This window comes from Rhinatrema bivittatum, chromosome 3, assembly GCF_901001135.1.
Source record: "Rhinatrema bivittatum chromosome 3, aRhiBiv1.1, whole genome shotgun sequence".
Lineage (NCBI taxonomy): Eukaryota > Metazoa > Chordata > Amphibia > Gymnophiona > Rhinatrematidae > Rhinatrema > Rhinatrema bivittatum.
In genome coordinates, this window is record NC_042617.1 from 137,413,252 (window position 1) to 137,435,606 (window position 22,355).

At 46.4% G+C, this 22,355-nt stretch overlaps 1 protein-coding gene across 3 annotated transcripts in view; it reads right to left on the reverse strand.

The window, feature by feature from the left end:
• CFAP36 (cilia and flagella associated protein 36) overlaps positions 1–22,355 on the reverse strand; it is a 354,349-nt gene that overhangs the window by 315,571 nt on the left and 16,423 nt on the right. For all 3 annotated transcript variants that reach the window (XM_029593752.1, XM_029593751.1, XM_029593753.1), the window contains exon 2: positions 10,295–10,359. In XM_029593752.1, the coding sequence (XP_029449612.1) occupies positions 10,295–10,359 (65 nt within the window). The remainder of the gene's footprint in view (positions 1–10,294; positions 10,360–22,355) is intronic.

Genomic DNA, 22,355 nt, shown 5'->3' on the forward strand with positions numbered 1-22,355 from the left:
GATGGTGGGTGGGTTTCGTGAGGACTGACACCCTGCTGTCCTCGGATAACACCTGTTACAGGTAAGCAACTTTGCTTACTCTGAGGTCAAGCAAGATGGCAGACCCACACATGGGTGAATCCCTAGCTACAGTCTTCCCTCAACATAAAGGTGACCACAAAACACACAATAAGTGCCAACTGAGGTTAAAATTTTAGATGTGTTCCAAAGACAAGAATCAACTTTAACAGAGACTTGGTTTATCTTCAGGACTATAAAGACTTTCACAGCAGTGAACTGACACTTAAACAGTCCAATTAACTGATTATAATTACACTTTAGAGATGAAACCATCATCTTAGTTGTTTTTTCTTCTCTTTGCGATGATTGTTCAGTTCATCATGATATCATTCTTGTCAAAAATAGCTTTAATATTTTCACTTGAGGCACATAAATGAACACCACCATCATATGCATTTAATTCATTTCTATTAAATTCAGAGATGCGTGGTTATTGTTGCGGCCGTCGCTGCCCGACGTCGCTGCCCGACGTCTCCACTCCGCCCACCGCTCTTTTGTGACTCCCTCTTTGGTTGATGGAAGTTTGGCTGCCGCAGAGTCATCTTGCCGACCTCCTCCGGCGTCCCCGGACCGGCTAGACGCTGCCTTCCGCCATCTTCTCCTAAAGCGTTAAGGCACGTGCGCGGCATGGCCCCGACTCAAGTACCAGCTGTGGTGCGAACCTCAGGGGCGTCCCCCTGGGATGACGTCATCCTCACCGGATACTTAAGGTCTTTGTTTTTGCTAGCTATTCGAGTTAGCAAGGGCTTCCTCCAGGTATCGCTGCGGATGGGATTCACTCTCTGCATACCTTGCTACTCTGCCTCCTCGGACTTTACCAGGGTTACCCGGTCCTCGGGGGCCTCCGCTCTCCTCTCTTTTGCTTTTCAGGTCGCAATCTGGAACCGGTACTCGCTCCTTGAGGGCCCACATTCCCAGACCCGCTACCGAATACTACGTCTGCCAGGAAGTCACCACTTCCTACAACACCAGTGAGTTACCATCTCTCTCTCTCTCAGAGCTTTCCCTGGAACTAGGTACTCGCTCCTTGAGGGCCTACTCCATTCCAGCCTCTGGGATGCTTCAAGAGACTATTGTGTGAGTGTTACCAACAAGGTTCTGTTCCTGAACTCTGCATACTCTGCCTACTCACTATATTCAGTTTCTCTACAGCTCAGCCATCCTGGGATCACTGTTCCAGTGCCTGAAGGACTACAGCCCAGTGCCTGAGGGACTACAGTCCAGCTCACTATTGCCACCTTCTGGTGGTTCACTATACAGTTTAATAAAAGATCTAGTGTGTGTCTGTCTCCCAACTCTGAGCCTGACCGGTGGCCCCTCTCAGGATCTTCCCCCGGGGGTGTGGTCATCGGCCACCGGCTCAAGGATCCACCTACAATTATCACAAATAATAACAGATTGCTAACTTCATGGATCCGGCACAGCTCAATGCCTTACAGGCCACACCGGGCCTGGCCCTGCGCATTTCGGTGCAGCAAGACGCCTTGGAGAAACTTACTTCTACTAAGCGTTCCATCAGTTACACACACAGAAGGTTCAAGGCACAGCTTCCAGCCATGAAGGTCAGTTACAGGAGGTAACTTTAAAAACTGCTTGTACCACTGGCGACTCCAATTCGTTTTTCCAGAGAAATCCAGAAGACCCGGGGTTTTTTAAACCAGTGCTGCATGCATTTTGCCTTACAGCCATCTTTATTTCCTACGGCTCTCTCCAAGACTACCTACATCCTTTCTTACCTGGATGGTAGGGCTTTGCCTTGGGCATCTACCTTGTGGGAAAGCAAGGACCCCATTTTGCAGGACATAGAAGGATTTATGGACTTATTTAAATCCGTTTTCGATGACCCTGCTTGAACTTCTGTTGCCAGTTCTGCTTTGGTTGAATTGAAGCAAGGCAACAGATCATTGGCTGAATTTGCCATAGAGTTTAAAACTCTTGCAGCGGAACTCTGCTGGGACCCAAATGTCTTAAGACTCTTTTTCAGAGACCTGGATAACCGTTTAAAGGATGAGCTGGCTGCTTGTGAAACACCTGACTTGCTGGACGAATTAGTAGCCTTGGCCACTCGGATTGATCACCGGCTTCGGGACAAGGTGAAGGATCTCCGGCCTAAGGTGTTACCTGGGTTGAAACAGGCTAGTGCTATACCTGCACCTCGGATGGTTCCAGTATTCCCTGCTGCTGATAAAGATGAACCGATGCAATTTGGTCATCGACGTTGGACTTCCAAAGAGAGAAGACTTCGGAAGAGGCGCGGCCTTTGCATATATTGCATATATTGTGGTCAGCCCAGCCATGATGTCTCTACATGCTCCATTCGTCTGGAAAATGGACGGGCCTAAGTCCTGCAGGAGGACTGTTCTTGGGCCTCACTATGCCCTCTCCTCCACTCTCTCTCCCAGTCTCCTTGACCTACGGACCAGTCACGGTTCAGACTACTGCCCTGGTGGATTCAGGGGCAGGAGGCAACTTCATTCTCAGACGTCTAGTGGAATACTTGAGGATTCCCCTCATCAAATTGAAAGATCAACTACTGTTATCCTCCATTCATGGAGAGCCCTTACCGGGCGATGTGACTTGCCAAACCGTACCAGTTACTCTCCGCACCGGAGCTCTCCATACAGAATCGCTCTCCTTCTATGTACTGGAAAGGGCCATGCACCCTATATTCCTGGGGTTACCCTGGTTCCAAGTGCACCAACCCCAATTTGACTGGGCATCCTTGGATCTCTCCTGCTGGGGCCCAGAATGTCATGGGAGGTGCCTTAAGGAAATCTCGCCTATCATTTGCATGCCTATGACTCCAGTGATGCCAGGACTGCCGCCCCAATATGCATCCTTCGGGGATGTATTTTCCAAAGAAGCGGCTGATATTCTTCCTCCACATAGGCCCTATGACTGTGCCATAAGACTGAAGCCCAATGCTGAGCCACCGAAAGGACAGGTGCACCCTCTTCTCAGCCACTGAGAATAAAGCAATGTCGGAATACATTGAAGAAAATCTCCAGAAGGGCTTTATCAGACCAAAGTCGCCAGCTGGCGCAGGCTTTTTCTTTGTGGGGAAGAAGGACGCTACCCTACATCCATGTATCGATTACTGAGGTCTAAACGAAATCAAGATCAAAGACAGTTACCCCTTGCCGTTAATCCCGGAGCTGTTTGACCGGCTGCAAGGGGCCAAGATATTTTCAAAGCTCGACCTGAAGGGGACCTACAACCTCATTCACATTCGGAGCAGCGATGAATGGAAAACGGTCTTCAACACGCGAGACGGCCACTTCGAGTATCTAGTAATGTCGTTCGGGTTGTGCAATGCACCTGCCATTTTCCAAAATATGATGAACGACATCTTGCGGGATCTGCTGTACAAGAATGTTGTGGTCCACTGGACAACATATTCATCTTCTCCCAGGATTTAGACACCCACATTGCAGATGTCAAGCAAGTACTCCACCGTCCTTCGCGAAACACCGGCTGTACGCCAAACTCTCTAAGTGTGAATTTCACAAAGACTCAGTGCCTTTTCTAGGCTACATAGTGTCGAAAGAAGGCTTCCAAATGGACACTCACAAACTTGAAACTATCAAGAATTGGTCCCAACCTACCAGCCTGAAGGCTTTAAGGAGATTCCTGGGGTTAACCAACTATTATCGAAGCTTTATAAAGAACTGTTCTTCTTTAACCGTACCCTTGACTACGATGACTCGCAAGGGTGCCAACGCTTCAAAATGGTCAGCGGAGGCCATTTCCGTGTTCAAGACATTGAAGACTGCCTTCTCCACAGAACCGTGCTTGCAGCATCCAGACCCCAACAAGCCCTTTATCGTCGAAGTTGATGCTTCAGATGTGGGTGTAGGGGCTGTGTTAGCCAAACAGGCGACTCGAAAGCCTTACGTCCCTGTTCCTTCTTCTCACGAAGATTTTCTCCCGCCGAGAAAAACTGGGATCGGCGATAAAGAGCTCTTGGCAATAAAGCTTGCATTCGAGGAATGGCAGCCTTGGCTTGAAGGCGCTCCACATCAAATAACCATATTCACGGATCATAAAAATCTAGAGTATCTCCGCCACGCACAAAGTTGGAATTACAGACAGGCCAGATGCTCCTTATTTTTTAATCGTTTCGATTTTGTGTTGACGTTCCGCCCTGGAGATAGACACACCAGAGCAGACGCTCTGTCACGCTCTTTTCATTCGGAGGATGTGCCTGATGAGCCACAGCACATAATTGACCCGAAGAAGATCCTCTTGGCATCCACCCAGTCTGTACCCATTGGTAAAGCAATCGTTCCAAAAAGACTCAGGAAGAAAGTGCTCTTTTGGGTGCACGATTCCAAGCTGGCTGGCCATCCTGGCCAACGCCGTACCCCTGCTCAAAGATACAGAAGCTGTATTGGTGGCCTACTATCAAAAAGGATACCTATTTTCTACGTGGCATCCTGCACCAATTGTGCCAAGAACAAACCCACTTTTGGACAACCATGGGTCAGATGCAACCACTGCCAGTTCCGGATTGGCCCTGGTCACACATCGCTACTGACTTTGTAGATGATTTACCCACTTCCGCAGGAATGAACACCATCTGGGTGTCAGTGGATCGATTTAGCAAGATGGCACACTTTCATTGGCGCTCCCTGGCATACCTTCCAGCCTTGGAGCATGCAAAGCCCTTCATATCGCACATATTCCGCCTCTACGGACTACCTTCTCATATCGTATCCGACCGTGGGTCCCAATTCACTGCACGATTCTGGAGGGCCTTTTGCAAGTGTTTGACATCTCTCTAGACTACACCTCAGCCTATCATCTGTAGTCGAATGGCCAGACGGAACAGATGAATCAAACAATGAAGCAGTTTATTCAAGCTTATGTCACGTCCCGACAGAATAACTGGGCCGAATTGCTTCCAGGGCTGAATTCGCCATCAAACTCTCATCCAGCAACATCTACTAGATTGTCACGTTTTGAAGTGGTTTTGGACGTTCCCCAACACTGCCACTTCCACTGAAGCTCTCAGTGACATCCCCAGCAACTCAATCCACTGCTGATGATATCCATAATCTGTGGGTTCAGACAAAGGACATGCTAATCAAAGCAAGTTACCGTGCTAAGAAGTACTACGATGCGCACCATTCGCAAGCTCCAGTCTTCAAGCCAGGAGACAAGGTCTGGTTGTCAACCAAGCACCTCAGACTTAAACTACTTTTTGCTCCTCGCTACGTGGGACCATTCCCAGTCCTTCAACATATTGGCAAAGTCATCTACCGTCTGAAGCTACCACCTGGTCTCAACATCCATAATGCTTTCCACGTTTCACTTCTGAATCCGCTCATACTCAGCGAATTTTCTTCCAAATCTCAGGATCCACCTGTCATCAATGCAGAAGACAACTTAGAGTTCAAAGTCGAAGAGATTTTGGATGTTCAAAAAAGAGGCAATACTTTTGAATATCTTCTCTCCCTGGTAGGTTTCGGCCCCGAATAAAACTCTTGGGAGCCTCAGACCAATATCCTTGACAAAGAGATGCTTCGTCAGTTCCACATCGCGCATCATTCCATACCCAAGCCTGGTACCCGAAGAGGAGATCGTCCTTTGAAGAGGGGTACTGTTGCAACCATCGCTGCCAGACGTCTTCACTCCGCTCACCTTATCTCTTTGGCGACGCCCTCTTTGGTTGCTGGAAGTTCGGCTACCGCGGCGTCATCTTGCCAACCTCATCCGGCGTCCCCGGAACGGCTAGACGCTGCCTTCCGCCATGTTGTCCTGAAGCCTAAGGGTGCACGCGCGGCCCCGACTCAAGTACCAGCTGTGGCGCGAACCTCAAGAACATCCCCCTGAGATGACATCATCCTCACCAGATACTTAAGGTCTTCGTTTTTGCTAGCTATTAGAGTTAGCAAGGGCTTCCTCCAGGTATCGCTGCGGATGGGATTCGCTCTCTGCATACCTTGCTACTCTGCCTCCTCGGACTTTACCAGGAGTACCCCGCATCCTAGGGAGTCTCGCTCTCTCTTTTGCTTTTCAGGTCGCAGTCCTGAAACCGGTACTCGCTCCTCGAGGGCCCACGTTTCCCGGACCTGCTACCGAGTACTACTATCTGCCAGGAAGTCACCGCTGCCTACAACACCAGTGAGTTACCATTTCTCTCAGAGCCTTCCCTGGAACCAGGTACTCGCTCCTCGAGGGCCTACTCCATTCCAGCCTCTGGGCTCCTTCAGAGACTATTGTGTGAGTGTTTCCATCAAGGTTCTGTTCCTGAACTCTGCATACTCTGCCTACTCACTATATTCAGTTCTCTACAGCTCAGCCATCTTGGGATCACTGTTCCAGTGCCTGAGGAACTAAAGCCCAAGCCGGGCTCTTCCAGCTCACTCTACCTGCCACCTCTGGTGGTTCACTATACAGTTTAATAAAGATCTAGTGTGTGTCTGTCTCCCAACTCTGAGCCTGATCGGTGGCTCCTCTCGGGATCTTCCCCCGGGGGCGTGGTCATCTGCCACCAGCCCAAGGTTCCACCCACAATTATCACAAATAATAACAGTTATATTTAATGACATATTCTTTGAGTATGTGTAAAAACCTATGCACTGTCTTACATAACAGATTATGTCTATCTATTGTTTACATTCATTTACTCATATTTAGTAATGACAATATTTTATCTCATATTTTTATATGAAGTTAAGAATTTGTGATGTACAGTATTGCCTCATAGATATCCTACATTTTATTGAAGGGGTGAATAAACATGTGGACAAAGGTGAACTGGTAGATGTGATGTATTTGGATTTCCAGAAAGTGTTCGACAAAGTCCCACATGAGAGGCTTCTACGAAAACTAAAAATTCATGGGATAGGAGGTGATGTCCTTTTCTGGACTGCAAGTTGGTCAAAAGACAGGAAACAGAAAGTAGGATTAAATGGTCAGTTTTCAAAGTGGAAAAAGGTAAACAGTGGAGTGCCTCAGGGATCTGTACTTGGACTGGTGCTTTTTAATATATTTATAAATGATCTGGAAAGGATACAACGAGTGAGGTGATCACGTTTGCGGATGACACAAAATTATGCAGAGTAGTTAAATCTTAAGGCAGACTGTGATGAATTGCAAGGAGGACACTGCAAGACTGTAAGTTTGGGCTTCCAAATGGCAGATGAAATTTAATGAGGACAAGTGCAAAGTGATGCATATAGGGAAAAAATAACCCTTGCTGTAGTTACACAATGTTAGGTTCTATCTTGGGAGTTACCACACAGGAAAGAGATCTAGGGTGTCATAGTGGATAATACATTGAAATCATTCGGCCTAGTGTGCTGTGGCGATCAGAAAAGCAAACAGAATGTTAGGAATTATTAAGAAGGGAATGGAAAATAAAACTGAGGATGTCAGAATGCCTCTGTATCGCTCCATGGTATGTCTCTGTATCGCTCCATGGTGAGACGGCACCTTGAATATTGTGTGTTCAGTTCTGGTCACTGCATCTCAAAAAGGATATAGCTGCACTGGAGAAAGTGCAGAGAAGGGTGACCATAAAAACATGCCATACTGGGTCAGACCAAGAGTCTATCAAGCCCAGCATCCTGTTTCTAACAGTGGGCAATCCAAGCCTTAAGAACCTGGCAAGTACCCAAAATCTAAGTCCTACCCATGCTACTAATGCTAATAATGCACCAACTAACCTCTTTCCCTTCACAAACAATTCTCCAACACCCACCGATTCAAGGGGAAACCTTGCTTGGTGGTCTTTTTTTGTACGGTGGCTCTGGTTCAAGGATAACCACTTTTAGTTATCCTTCTCATTTGCTCCGTGTATTGCTCTTTATTATTCACACTTTATATTGATTTTTTCTTTTTTCTTTTATTTTTTACTTGTAAAATCCCTTCTCCCTGGCTGCTTATCCGACCCACTTGTCCGTTCTTATTGTCATATACTTATCAAGGCTATTTTCCAAGTTGACTTAGTTAATTGCAGATAATGGACTTCTCCTCCAAGAACTTATCCATTTCTTTTTTAAACCCAGCTACACTGACTGCATTAACCACATCCCCTGGCAACAAATTCCAGAGTTTAAGTGTGCGCTGAGTGAAAAAGAACTTTTTCTGATTAGTTTTAAATGTGCCACACCAAAATGATAAGGGGAATGGAACGGCTGCCCTTGAGGAAAGGCTAAAATGTTAAGGATGTTCAGTTTGGAGAAGAGATAACTGAAGGGGGATATGACATGAAATCATGAAAGGACTTGAACAAGTTAATGTAAATCGGTTATTTACTCTCTCAGATAATAGAAGGACTGGGGGGCACTCCATGAAGTCAGCAAGTAGTTCATTTAAAACAAATCGAAGAAAATTATTTTTCACTCAGCGCTTAGTTAAGTTCTGGAATTCATTGCCAGAGGATGTGGTTACAGCAGTTAGTGTAACTGGGTTTAAAAAAGGTTTGGATAAGTTCATAGAGAATAAATCCATAAACTGCTATGATGGTAATTAATAAGAACATAAGAAATTGCCATGCTGGGTCAGACCAAGGGTCCATCAAGCCCAGCATCCTGTTTCCAACAGAGGCCAAACCAGGCCACAAGAACCTGGCAATTACCCAAACACTAAGAAGATCCCATGCTACTGATGCAATTAATAGCAGTGGCTATTCCCTAAGTAAACTTAATTAATAGCCATTAATGGACTTCTCCTTCAAGAACTTATCCAAACCTTTTTTGAATCCAGCTACACTAACTGCACTAACCACATCCTCTGGCAACAAATTCCAGAGCTTTATTGTGCATTGAGTGAAAAAGAATAATAAGCAATAGTAACTTGTGATCTATCTAATGTTTCGGTATTTGCCAGGTACTTGTGACTTGGATTGGCCACTGTTGGAAACAGGATACTGGGCTTGAAGGACCCTTGGTCTGACCCAGTATGGCATATCTTATGTTCTTAGTATTAACATTCATTGATTAAAGCTTGCCCAGATTTTACTTTGATAGTTCGGTTTAAGAAGTGATGTGCTCCTTTGCCATCACATCATTTCTTTAAAGGGGGGATGATGTATGGAGAATTAAGATCAACATTTTCTGAGTGTATCTTAAAAGAGCTCACTTTCTATGCACCAAAGAAAATGGAAGACGGACAACAAAGCTTCATGGACATTCTTCTATTTGTGCCGAAACTGAAAAATACAGGCCTTGCAGGAGGAATGCATAGGTTGTAAAACCTATTCTGGCATGGGTGCCAGTTTGTCTATTGTTAGCTCTGCTGAAACAATGGTTTTTGATGCTGAAACAAAGGTCTTTGATACTGATTGGAGGACGTTTATCTCTAATGGCAATGTGAGACTATGTAGGTCTCTATGCTAACATGAACTTTTTTTTTTTTTAAGTGAAGAGTGTGAAACTCCCAATGAGAGAGCTGTGCTTGGCCCTCATTCATATGCATTGATTGTGTACACATTATGCAGATGGACTGCTATAAAGTAAGTGAAACAAAGAGACGGGTGTCTCGTCGTCATAGAGAGAGAGCATGCCATCCAAGAGCTCTCTCCAATCAACAAATTACATCCCAGGGGGTCAGAAGTCATCTGCCTCCACTTCAGTATGATTATTGGGATGAGGATACACTTACCCAGATGCCTGTGTCCAGCTGTAGAGGACCTGGACCAGCACACTGAAGAACATAGATGCAAATGCTTTTATAGAGAAAAGTTGCTTGTCTCCTTTAACTGCTGTTTACTAGCGTGGTAAGAAAAACTAACTTTTAATTAAGAGGTCTAAAGTTACCTTTAGTGTGGGTAGATAGACAGTTATGATTACTCTGAATTAAATCTGTGCCAAGCTGGTGGTCAAGAAGCTATAGTGCTACTTTAGAAACTATAACTGCCTCTAGCTTTCTAGATCACTTAAATGATTGTTATATCAATCAATTATATTTCAATTGATAATACACTCAATAAAGCCTCTAATGTTAGATAAACCAAATTAGTCCTTGTTCTGATTAAAATGAATACTGATTGGCCATAGTTGGTGTAATTAATAAATTAATAAATTGTGTATATTATACAATAAAGTCTCCAAAAATAATTATTCTATATTAGTAATACTACTATTTACCTTACAGAATGATATTGACAGTATTGTACCTGTGAAAATGTGGCATGCATATTACCTTCTTCCATGGTCCCAGAAGCTGTCATGTTATCAGATTGCTTAATTTTAATATTCGATTTTAAATTATGAATTCTACTCACCAGATCTTTGTATTCTTGATGAATCTCTGTATAGGACAACTTGTTTTCTTCTTCATCATCAAAAACTAAAACAACAACGAAAGAATTGACAATAACAGAAATGGAAAGCAGATTTTTAATCACACATTTCTGAAGAAAAACAATACATGCAGCAGACAACTGAATGAAAGCAAGTTTGCTTATCATAAACAGGGTGAATTAGCCATGACACTTGGAGATTCCCAAGCTGAGGGTTGCATGGCACAGCACTCACTGAAAAACAACCTGGATTCCGCCATGGAGAATGGACTACTGGATGTACAGGCTTCACTAAACTACTTGCCCAAAGTTGACCAGATCCCTTGCATTTGGAAGAAGCATGTAGTTGTCGTCATTTAACATTTCTCTAACTCAGAATACTACTGAGCATGCGCGGGAGTTCCTGCACACATGCTGCCTTGTGAGCCCCTAAATCAATTGTAGAGCTTAGCTTTAGCTATGTAATTGACTCTCCAGGGAGACGAGTGAACATTAAGCATGGCTAATTCATCCTGTTGTCTACAGAGAACCCCATTTATGGTAAGCAAACTTGCTTTCTCCATCAACAAACAGAATTATCCATGACACAAAGGGAGTTCTAAGCTGAGGATTGTATGGTGAAGCACTTACTGAAAAACAAGCCAGGCCCCCTGTGGACAGTGGACTACTGGGTGAAAAGGCTGCGTAAAACTGCTTGCCTAAAGCTACTGTTACTTCTTGAGAGACTGTCAAGACAGTAGTAGGACACGAAGATGTGAACTGATGACCAAGTTGCAGCTTTACAAATGTCTTCAATGGACACGGTTCAAAGGTGAGTCACTGAGGTAGCTTTGGCTCTTACTTGATGAGCCTTGACAGAGTCTGGTATCTGGAGGCCAGCCACAGCTATTCCCAATCTGTTAGGATTGTAAGATGCAAAAAAATGAAAAGCCTGACAATGTGGTTGAGTTCTCTTTAGATAATATACAAAAGGCCCTTTTACAGCCCAATGAATGGAGATACACCTTGACTGATGACAAAAAGAGCAAGAATAAGTACTGAAGTAGATCCTATGGAGTGCAGGCAAACGGGTACAAGGAGCCTGCCTGACACCAAGATAAAAAACAATTCCATTTAACATTATATGTTCTTCTGGTACAAAGCTTCCTGGCCAAAATTACAATAACCTCAACTTCCTTAAAAAGTGACAGTGATGAGACTATTAGAACATAAGAACATAAGAAAATGCCATACTGGGTCAGACCAAGAGTCCATCAAGCCCAGCATCCTATTTCCAACAGTGGCCAATCCAGGCAATGAGAACCTGGCAAGTACGGTACCCAAAAACTAAGTCTATTCCATGTTACCATTGCTAATGGCAGTGGCTATTCTCTAAGTGAACTTAATAGCAGGTAATAGACTTCTCCTCCAAGAACATATCCAATCCTTTTTTATTCCTCTCTCTGTGCAGCCCAGCATTCTTCTGGCTTTAGAGATTTTGAGAGGCCACTAAGGTACCCAAGGAGGTTTGTACAATTCCTATAATTTCAGACAGTAATTGAGAGGCTGCAGCTTGTAACTCTTTGGTGGTAGTTGCAGATGTTTTCTTTTTTTCTTGGCTAATGGATAATACTGTGTTGGTCTTTTCTGGGTGAAGTCGATTTTCCCGTCCATTTGAAGGGTGGTGGGGAAGGTTGCTTAGTGTCTTCCCCTCTTGTGATGTTTATCTGAAGTTGATTGAAGAGGAATGTTTGGAATGCAAGGGTGTCGGCATCTGAAGCATCTGAATCTCCTAGATCAGAGATGGTAAAACACGTCTTAGACTGGTGCAGGTGTCCTAACAGGAAAAGTTTTCGAAGCATAGGTGGTTTCTGCATCGAATGTGATTTCTTACTTTTCAAAAGCCTTGACCTACGCGTTGGAGTCGGATTCATCGGCGTTGTGGAAACGTGGTTTGAAGCAGACTTCGATGCACCTTCTGATGTTATTGTCTGTCGACGCAGGTTGTTGGTCGATTTGCGTCGATCGTATTCCTGCATCGATCACGATGGCACAGTGCTACTCCGGTTATCATGGGAAGCATCGGGCGACGCATAAGATGCATTGGTGCTTGATTGATTGGGATTCGGTGCATCCGGGCTGGTATGGGAATGCCCGTGCTTCGTATGACCCCTACAGTTTTGTGACTTACTGGCAGCCAGTTCTAAGGAGGATACCCACTTTTGTTTGTCTGATCTGTTTGGTTCTTGCCCCAGTGAAGATTGCCGCTGGGCCCGTGGGGACATCTTGCCACAAACCCGCAAGGATGCCTGATCTTGATCCAGGCCGAGGCTTAAGTAGCAACAAGTATGGTCATCCGTGAGGGACATGATTTTGTCGCATTGGCAAACTAAACCAGGACACTGAAAAGGTGCCATTGGGAATCACTACAGTGATTTGCAGAAAAGAGAGAGAAATTTTTCAGTAAAGGGCGAAGAGTAGAGAAGAACCCATGACCATTACTGGCGTAGGAAAGTAAAAAACTGAATAGACAGATAGGTCGCTTGGAAGGCGCCCGGAGTGAAGTTTTCATTCTAAAGAAGTTCCCGCACCGGACTGCCAAGGTATGCTCCCAGACGCATGGCTAATTCAACCTGCTTATCTGTGGGAAAAAGTATAAACGAAATGTGCTGAGAACTGAACTGGAATCCACAACAAGCCAGCCTCTATATGCAGAGCAACAATGGAAAAGCAGAAACAGTACTCATACACACAAACACAGGCTCACAGACACACATGGGCTCTCTCGAAAACTCACACACATATACAAGTTCACATACATACACACATGACCTCCTGTTGTCATCAGGCCATGGTGGGATGAGCTCTACCACGACTTATAGTCCTTCTTACTTTGCGGGGGGGGGGGGGGGGCAGGTGTGTGCACAACAGAAGACCCAGCCTCTCAGCCGCCGGTGGGTTAAGCGCCAGCGGACTGCAGTGTTTCTCTTTCTTCAGCCATTGGCGGGTTGAGCAGCAGTGGCCTGCCGCATCAATCCTTCAGCTGCTGGCAAGTTGAGTACTGGCAGCCTGCAGCGTCTCTCCTACGGCCGCTGACAGGTTGAGTACTGGAGGCCAGCAGCCTCTCTTCTTCGGCTGCAGGCTGTGGAGCCGCTGGCAGGTTAGGCTCCGCCGGCAGACCTATGGCCTCGCTTGCTGCCGCCAGCCCGCTGCCCCCCGCCCCCCCGTGTGCCTCCCTGTGTAACTGCACGGTATGCACACCCGGTCATGCCAGGCCTGCAGGCTAGGTCTCTTCAGCTTGGAAAATAGAGAGCTGAGAGAATTCATGATAAAAGTTTATAAAATCATGAGTGGACTAGAACAGGTAAATAAGGGATGGTTATTTACTCTTTCAAATAATCCTAAAACAAGGGGACATTCCATGAAACTATCAACCAGCAGATTAAAAAAAGATTGTAGAAAGTACTTTTTCACTCAAGCTGCGGAATCTATTGCCAGAGGATGTGATCAAAGTGACTAGCATAACGGGGTTTGAGAGGTTTGGAAAAGTCCCTGGAGGAAAAGTCCATAATACATTATTATCCAGATAGACTAAAGAAAGTTATTGCTATCCTTGGGAGTGAGTAACAGAATTAGATCTATTTTATGGGATCTGCCACAGTGGCATAGCCAGAACTGAATTTTTTGGCAGGCCCAAGGTTAACATGGGTGGGCAGTAGACATACAGATCTAGGCCCTACTAGTTGTATTCTAATTGATAAATAATGCCTTAGCATGCACCCTACAATGGATTTCTGAGTAGCTTGCAACAGCCATCATATGCATGAGTGACATTTTAAAAATATTTTAATTCTATTACTTCAAGCACTTACCAACATAAAAATGCATTAATCTATAATAATTTATTTATATTTATTACAGTTTATAAATATACACATGTAAAAAGTAAACAAAGAACACTTCATAAACATCGGATCAAATCAAGTAATAAACAAATATTAATATATTCTTTTATGAATCCTTTACAAAAAGGCATAAAACTACAATAATACAGCAATAATCATAATAATCATAAAAAGATTTCCAACAGGTGTAGAACAGAACTAGGACATGTAAAAAAAAAAATCAAATTCCACTGTCACCTTAGTGACAGCAAAACAAATTCCCTTCACTGCCAAACACTTTGTGAAGTAAGACAAACCATGCAAATAAAATCATAATAGAACTTTACAATACCATAACAGCAGTGACTCTCAGGACTCAAAGAGCAGCAAAGGCAAACATTACACCAGGCCCTAGAACACTAATACACTACCTAATGGGCAAAAAACAACCAGACTGCTGCAAATCCCTGAGAGAAACTAGACACTAGACAAAATATTACATTTCTGTCACATACACAAACAGAGACAGACCCTTACCTAAGAATAAGGGGACTACAAATTAGAGAGAAACACGCAGACAAAACTGAAAATGGAAAGCCTGAGAAAACAGACTCTGGGGTAGATTTAAGACCTGCGCACGCGCATCCATGTGTGCGCGCTACCTGGCGCGCGCAAGGGGGTGCACAATTGTGCATCTTGCGCGCGCTGCCTTCCCCCCTTCCCTCCCAGGCCCGCTCTGTCCTAAATGGCAAGTTTGGCCATATTCAGTCACTCACTCAGCTAAATTATAGGCCAGATTAAGTCATTATCCAGCACTTCCAGTGCTATTCTGTCAGAGGCTGTGCTGGAAGTGTAAGCCTCACAGCTTCCAGAGTAGTCTCTGACAGAGCAGCACTGGGAGTGGTAAATGTGTACTTTGCTCCCGACTGTGGATCCTAAGGTATTGCAATGGGGAGGGGTCTGGAAGGGCAGCACTGCACTTAGGGACTGCGGGTGGGTTGATCGAGTGGGTGGGGGGGGGCAGCCCAGTTTTTCTTTTTGACAATAGAGGAATGGGGAGGGACCAAATTGCAAGCTTGCAAGCCCTGGGACATTACTTTCACATTTAGGGGAGGTTGAGGTGTGGGGGATACTCAGCCCAACAGGGTCATATGAAATTTTGTGGGAGAAGGAGGGGTCGGGTCATAGGTCGTTTTACATCTTTATTCTTTTATTTTAAAACTAGCATTACGTCCCTAGATATTGAAACACAGCTGGTTAGATTTTAAAGTTATCCGGCTACATGTAGCCGGATAACTTTAGCCAAGTACATTTAGTGGGACATTTATCCTGCTGAGAATCTGGGACAAACCAGTTAGTGGACTAATTGGTTTACTGAATATTATCTCCAAAAAGACTATGGGACCCTCCAAGATGTTACAAGCAGCAACATTTAAAACAAATCAGAGAAAATACTTTTTTACTCAATTCACAATTAATCTCTATAATTAATTGCCGAGAATATGATAAAGGCAGCTAATGTAGCTGATTATAAAAAAAAAAAAAAAAAAAAAAGTTGGACAAATTCCTGGAGGAAAAGTTATATAACAAGGTAGACTTAAGGAAAGTCACTGCTTATCTCTGGGCAAAAGCAACATGGAATCTAGCTAATATTTGGGATCCTGCGAGGTACCTGAATCTTGGATTGGCTAGTTCGACACAGTATGACAGTTTTATGTATATACAGTATGTCAGAGTGGTACTACAGTCTACTACATGTTTAAGACAACAATCAAAAAGGTAGTACTCAATTTAATTAGACTGAAATTGATTGACATGACTAAATTTCAGATACTCATTTCTTGTAAGGGTTTCTTCTAGTATTTTCCCACTGACACATTCCATGGTAAATCAAATTCACCTTTGAAGGAAATTTTATAAAGTTTAGGCATCATTGAGGTATTTCACCTTAAAAATAATTTGGAAAATAGGTTTGAATACCAAAGTTTATCTTTTCTTTATTAAAAAGAAAAGGCAATGGAGACTTGGAGAGCATACAGATGAGATTTGTATTTCTTTTATTTTTTTCAAGAATTAACTGTCCTCCACAGAGATGCCTTCTATTTGTGTAGTCTGCCATTCTCCTTTACTAGTTGATGGCATTTTGTTTTAGCCGATAGCCTCTCTGTAAATGGTCTGCCAAGAACTAACCCTTAACACAGAGGTGAGCAAACTGGTGGGGTGGGCTTGAACAATCCTGAAGGGGAGCCCCACTGGCTGCCCAAACAAGGAAGAAAAAATGTCTATGCTGTTAAGTCTTGGTGCCATGGAGGCGCACTGCAAGTAAGAAGGAGGGAGCTGCCAGAACATTGCGATTTTGTAAGCAAGCCATGGTTTAACCATGTGTCCCTTTCAGTGGGCCAGGGAGAGTAGGGAGTGATTTACTTATGGCAGACTTGAGCATACGAGCAACCACTGCAGTGTTCCACAACCCAGGAAGCTCTGCACTCTCAGAACTCAGCCCAGGAGGAGTTCCTGCTGCTGATGGGTGCTTAACCAGGGAGAGAGATCACAGCTGTTGCCCTGCTGGGGAAAAGAAGTGGTTATGTAGGGGAGGGGAAGGGGCAAAGAGGCCAGAGAGTTTGAGAACATGAAGGGAAGAAAGGGAGGAGGTAGGGAAGGGAAGACAAAAGCAAAAAGTGTAAAAAAGTTAAATAAATAATGAGAAAATTAAAAAGATGAGCAATAAACAGTAAAAACAGTAAACAAGCAAAAATGAAGTTAGACAGAGTAGGAAGGAAAATTAGTTCTTACCTGATAATTTTCGTTCCTGTAGTACCCTGTTTCCCCGAAAATAAGACAGTGTCTTATATTAATTTTTGCTACCAAAGATGCACTAGGCCTTATTTTCAGGGGATGTCTAATACCGTTGAGCTGCTGGCTGCCCCTGCGTCAGCCATGCCTCACCAGTGTGCTGTCAGAGAGAGGTAAGAGTGTGCAGCATTCATGGTAGTCAGCTTGGGCTGACTCTGCTGCTTTTGAACCTCTGCACACTGCTTGGAAGGGGTCCCCCGACTGGTACTGCCACCATCCCCAGATGTCAGTAATCTTGATGCCACTGTCACTGCTGCCACATGGCTATTGGGGAGGCGCCGATTGCTGCTACTGACACTGAAGCCCATTCTGCTGCCTCCTCTGTGCAGGCCCCGTGGGCTTCCACTTTCTCCATGCTGATCTCGTACATTGTGAGATCCGCATAGAGAAAGTGCTATTCTTGCACATTCCCAAAGATTACATGTGCCAATCACTAAAAAGTAAATTTTTTTTTTTACCTTTGCTGGCTGATGTTAGTTTTCTAATCGGTTGGTCACAGGCTTTTTTTTTTCCACCTTCCCTTTCTTATTTTTTTGCCAATTCCTTTTATATTGTCCTTTTTTCTTCCGTATTTCTTTTCTCTCCGTCTTCTTCCCTCAAACACAGTCAGGTTCTCATTCTCACATGCATTTCTCTCTCTCACACACACAGGCTCTCACTGTCATATGCTGTCTCTCATACAATCATTCATACACACAGTCTCTCACTGGCACATGCTGTCTGACGCTCACACACACAGGCTCTCTCTCACTCCCACATGCTGTCTTGCTCAAGCATAGGCTCTCACCGTCACACGCTGTCTCTCTCACACACACAGAGGCTCTCACATGCTGCCTCTGCAAACATTCAGATCCTCACTCCCACACACAATCTCTCAACTCATCTCATACACGCACGCACACACCCTCTACAGACCCTCAGCCTCTCTCTCACCTCTGGGCCTCCTCTTTGCGGGTCGCCGCAGGATGGGCTCTGCAGCGGCCCTGAACTTCTCGGGCCTCTTCCTCGCTACCCGGGCCTCTTCCTCTTCTTGGGCCGCTGCGACTTGGGATTCGCAGCAGCCCGCGGCGGCTCCTCTTCTGCATGCGCTGATGCTCTTTCTCCTTCCTGCCCATGCGGCTCCGGCAACGTTTACTTCCAGGCCGCACAGGCAGGAAGGAGGAAGAGCATCAGCGTGTTTGAACGCGATCTTTTCCTTGTGCCCGGGGGGCATTGGCTCCCCTCGGGATACCACTGCTCGCGTCTGCCCCTAATACTTTGGAAACTTTATTTAAAAAAAAAAAAAAAATGACGTCACAGGATTGACCGGCCCACCGGGGGAAGCCCAATCCCCCGATAGGTCAATCCACCCCTGTTTACAAGGGATGTCTTACTTTCGGGGGAGGTCTTATATTTAAGAATTTGGCAAAACCTCTACTAGGTCTTATTTTTGGGGGATGTCTTATTTTCGGGGAAACACGGTACCATGGATCAGTCCAGACTCCTGGGTTTTGCCTCCCTTCCAGCAGACGGAAACAGAGAAGTTTTTAAACAAAACTCTACCTTATATACCAGGGTGCCACCTACAGTCCGGCAGTATTACTCAGTGTCAAAGCAGAATGGCCCAAAAAACAAACTAACTATATACAGTAATACCTTAACAAACCGGCTCCTCAACCCACAAAGGGACCAGAACCTGAAGAAAACCACTGAATTCTGTGAATCAAAAAATAATACTAAATGATGGACTCTCCTTTATCCCCAAGACTCAGAGGGTGGGCCTCTGGACTGATCCATGGTACTACAGGAATGAAAATTAGCAGGTAAGAACTAATTTTTCTTCCCTGTACGTACCCGGATCAGTCCAGACTCCTGGGATGTACCAGAGCTTTCTTACCCGGGATGGGATCCGGAGAGGCCCGCTCGAAGCACACCTTCTCCAAATCCGCCGGAACCTGGTGCTTGGACATCCAGTCTGTAATGCCTTGCAAAGTATGTAAAGACTTCCAAGTAGGCCACCCTGCAAATCTCTTTCGGTGAGACTTGTTGGCATTCTGCCCAAGATGATGCTTGAGAACGGGTTAGAATGGGCACTCACTCCAAATGATAGAGGTCTACCACTTAGCAAATATGCCGAAGTTATAGCTTCCTTCAGCCATCGTGCAATAGTAGCCTCAGACGCCATATTACCTTTCCTTGGACCACTCCACAACACAAACAGATGGTCGGATAGATGAAAAGCATTGGTAATCTCCAGGTAACGATTAAGGCCCTGCGAACATCCAGTTCCATAAAATCTTTAGACAGGGATCCGACCAGTCCATCTCTGGAAAAGACGGCAGCTCCACCGACTGATTCAAGTGAAAAGAGGAAACTACCTTTGGAAGAAAGGAAGGAACCTGTTATGAACGCCGCCCGCGGGGTCCCCACCCCCCGCAAGCAGGCACTGACCTCAACCGCTGATTTCTTTGCCGATGCAGCAGGATGCCGCCATCGGCCTGCCCACGCGGCCCGGAGGCCGCCCTGGAACTTCCTTTGCTCCGCATCAGAGCTGCGGCCCTCCCACGGGCTGGGAGTGCCCCCGACGTCATCAGGATCTTCGCGGCTGGAGGCCGCAAAGCCCCGGTGTTTCCTGGAGGCTGGAGCCGCTGCACTCGTCGGAGCCTGCTTCCAGGCTCTCTCCTGCCTCCTCCCTGCGTCTTACGCATAGACGCTGTGCAGGCCACTGTCCACGGTCCTGCACAGCCCTGCTCCTGCTTCTGCTTAGGCGCGCAGCCGCGTCTCTCTATTCAATTTAAAGGGCCAGACACAGGAAGTGTCTGGGCCCCACCTCAATGACTGTTTCCTGCCTGAGCCCTTTAAAGGGCTGCTTCGTTCATTGTCCAGGGCCTTGCATCGTGTTCCAGTCTTCGCTCTGGAGGCTCCGGCCTGCCAGAGACTATGTAAGGTCTTCTTTGTGGAGCTCCTCATCTTGATGTCGTCTCGTCAGGCTATGACATGTTCATGTCTTCGCCTGAGGTCCATGTCCAGGGTGTCTTCAGCCTTCATCCTGGTGTTTCCTGCCTTCCTGACGTTCTTTCCCTTCACTCTGCCTCGTCTTTGCTCTGGAGCCTTCTGGTCCGGTAGGCCGGGGGTTCCCCAGATGTGGTTCCTGGGTGGACTAGGCTGCCGGTGGACGGTTGTCCTGTGCTCCTGAGCCGTCAAGTCCTGATGTGTGTTCCTGTGCTGTCCCACTCCCGTCGTGGTCCGTGACCAGCCTTGGGGCTGTGTAGGGCGCGTAACTGACAGGGTGGTCCTCGACTCAGTACCGCAGGTGGCCTGAGTAGGGCGCCCTGAGAGACAGTGCCAATGTCCATGCCTAGTGTCTTGCCTTGTGATGCCATGTGTCTTCGTCTTCCTCAACCCAGCCATGTGTCTTGCCTCGGATGCCGTTTGCATCAACCCAGCTATGTGTCTTCGTCTGCGATGCCGTCCGCATCGATCCCAAGTGTTTCGTCTGCGATGCCGTCCGCATCGATCTCAAGTGTCTCGTCTGCGATGCCGTCCGCATCGATCCTGGTGTCACGTATCTATAGCCCTGGTGTCATGTCTTCTGCCAAGTGTCTTCGTGATTTGTGATGCCGTTGCATCAACTCTAGTGTCTTCATGTCAAGGCCCATCTGCCCTCAATCTCAGGCCAGGCCTGCTGCTCCATGCTGCTCGCAGCAGGTCCGAAAGGGCCCGGAATGGTTGGAGGACCATTCACCTTCCAACATCCTCGGATGTTTGGCCATGGGAGCTTGCCGGCCTGGCAGAGGGTAGACCGTCAGCCATGCGGGGCCACCGTCAACCCTTGGCTCGGCCCTGGACGGCCTGGGTCGGTTGGAGGCCCATGGGCACACGAAATCCACCAGTACATAACAGAACCGTTCTTAAGGAAACTCCAGAATCAGAATTCTGAAGAACGGCTCTCTGCAAGATAATGCCTGCAGTTCAGACACCCTCTGAGCAGATGAAATTGCTACCAGAAAAATCACCTTTAACGTGAGATCCTTAAAAGTTGCCCTTTTTAGATGCTCAAAGGGCGCAGCATATAAAGCTGTGAGAACTAAGTTTAGGTTCCAAGAAGGACAAGGGAGTCTGATTGGAGGTCTTTTCGCTGCCCGAAGAAATCGAGCCACATCCGGGTGCGCTGCCAACACTACCCCCTGAACAGATCCGCCGTAAACAGCCGAAAGTCGCTACTTGAACCCTGAGAGAACTACACGATAACCCCTTTGACAGGCCGGATTGCAGGAAACCTAAAATATCAGGCACTGAAGCCTGGGTCGGAACCCACCTTGCGTTCCAACACACCAAGATTCAAACACTCTCCACACCCGGACATAGGCCATGGAAGTAGATGTCTTGCGAGACCTCCAGAAGTGTAGCCACTACTGCGTCCAAATACCCTTTGCTCTTCAGACGTCGCTTCTCAAAAGCCATGGTCGCTAGACAAAGCGATCCGCCTCTTCGAAACAGACGGGCCCTTGATGAAGAAGGGCCGGAAATTCCCGAAAATGCAGAGGCTCCGCCGCAGCTAGATTGAGGAGATCAGCAAACCAAGGACATCTCGTCCACTCCGGAGCCATGTAGAACCACCTCTGCCGGCGTGTAACTTGATGCACCTGAGCACTTTCTCGATCAGAGGCCATGGGGGAAACATGTAGAGCAAGATGTTTGTTGGCCAGGGAAGAACCAGAGCATTCTACTCCTTCCACTCCTGTTTCCCTGCAACAACTGAAGAAGCGCGGGGCCTTGGCGTTCTTGAACGTCGCCATCAGATCCATGCTGGGTATGCCCACGTGTCGCAAATGAGCTGAAAAAGCTTCATTGACCAATTCCCATTCCCCGGGATCGAGACGGTGACAACTGAGAAAGTCTGCCTGGAACGTTGTCCACGCCGGCTATGTGAGATGCCGCAATGCTGACCAGATGCTCTTCCGCCCAGTGAATCAACTGCTGAGCCTCTAACGCCACTGGTTTGACTTTTGGTCCCTCCTTGGCGATTAATGTAAGCCACCGCAGTTGCATTGTAGGACAGAACCCTGACAGACTTCCCTTTGAGGAGAGGAAAGAAGGGCTTGTAACGCCAAGTACACCGCTCTGGTCTCCAGATGATTGATCGACCACTGAGCTTCTTGCTGGGACCATTGCCCTTGCATCGATCTCCCCAGACAAACCGCTCCCCAACCGGATAGGCTGGCATCCGTGGTAAGCACTGTCCACTCGGGCACTTCTGCAGGTTAAGTTGTCTGAGAAGAGCCACCAATCGAGGCTGGACTGAGCCGCATCCGTCATGGGCAGAGGCAGGTGTGAAATTGTTCGGA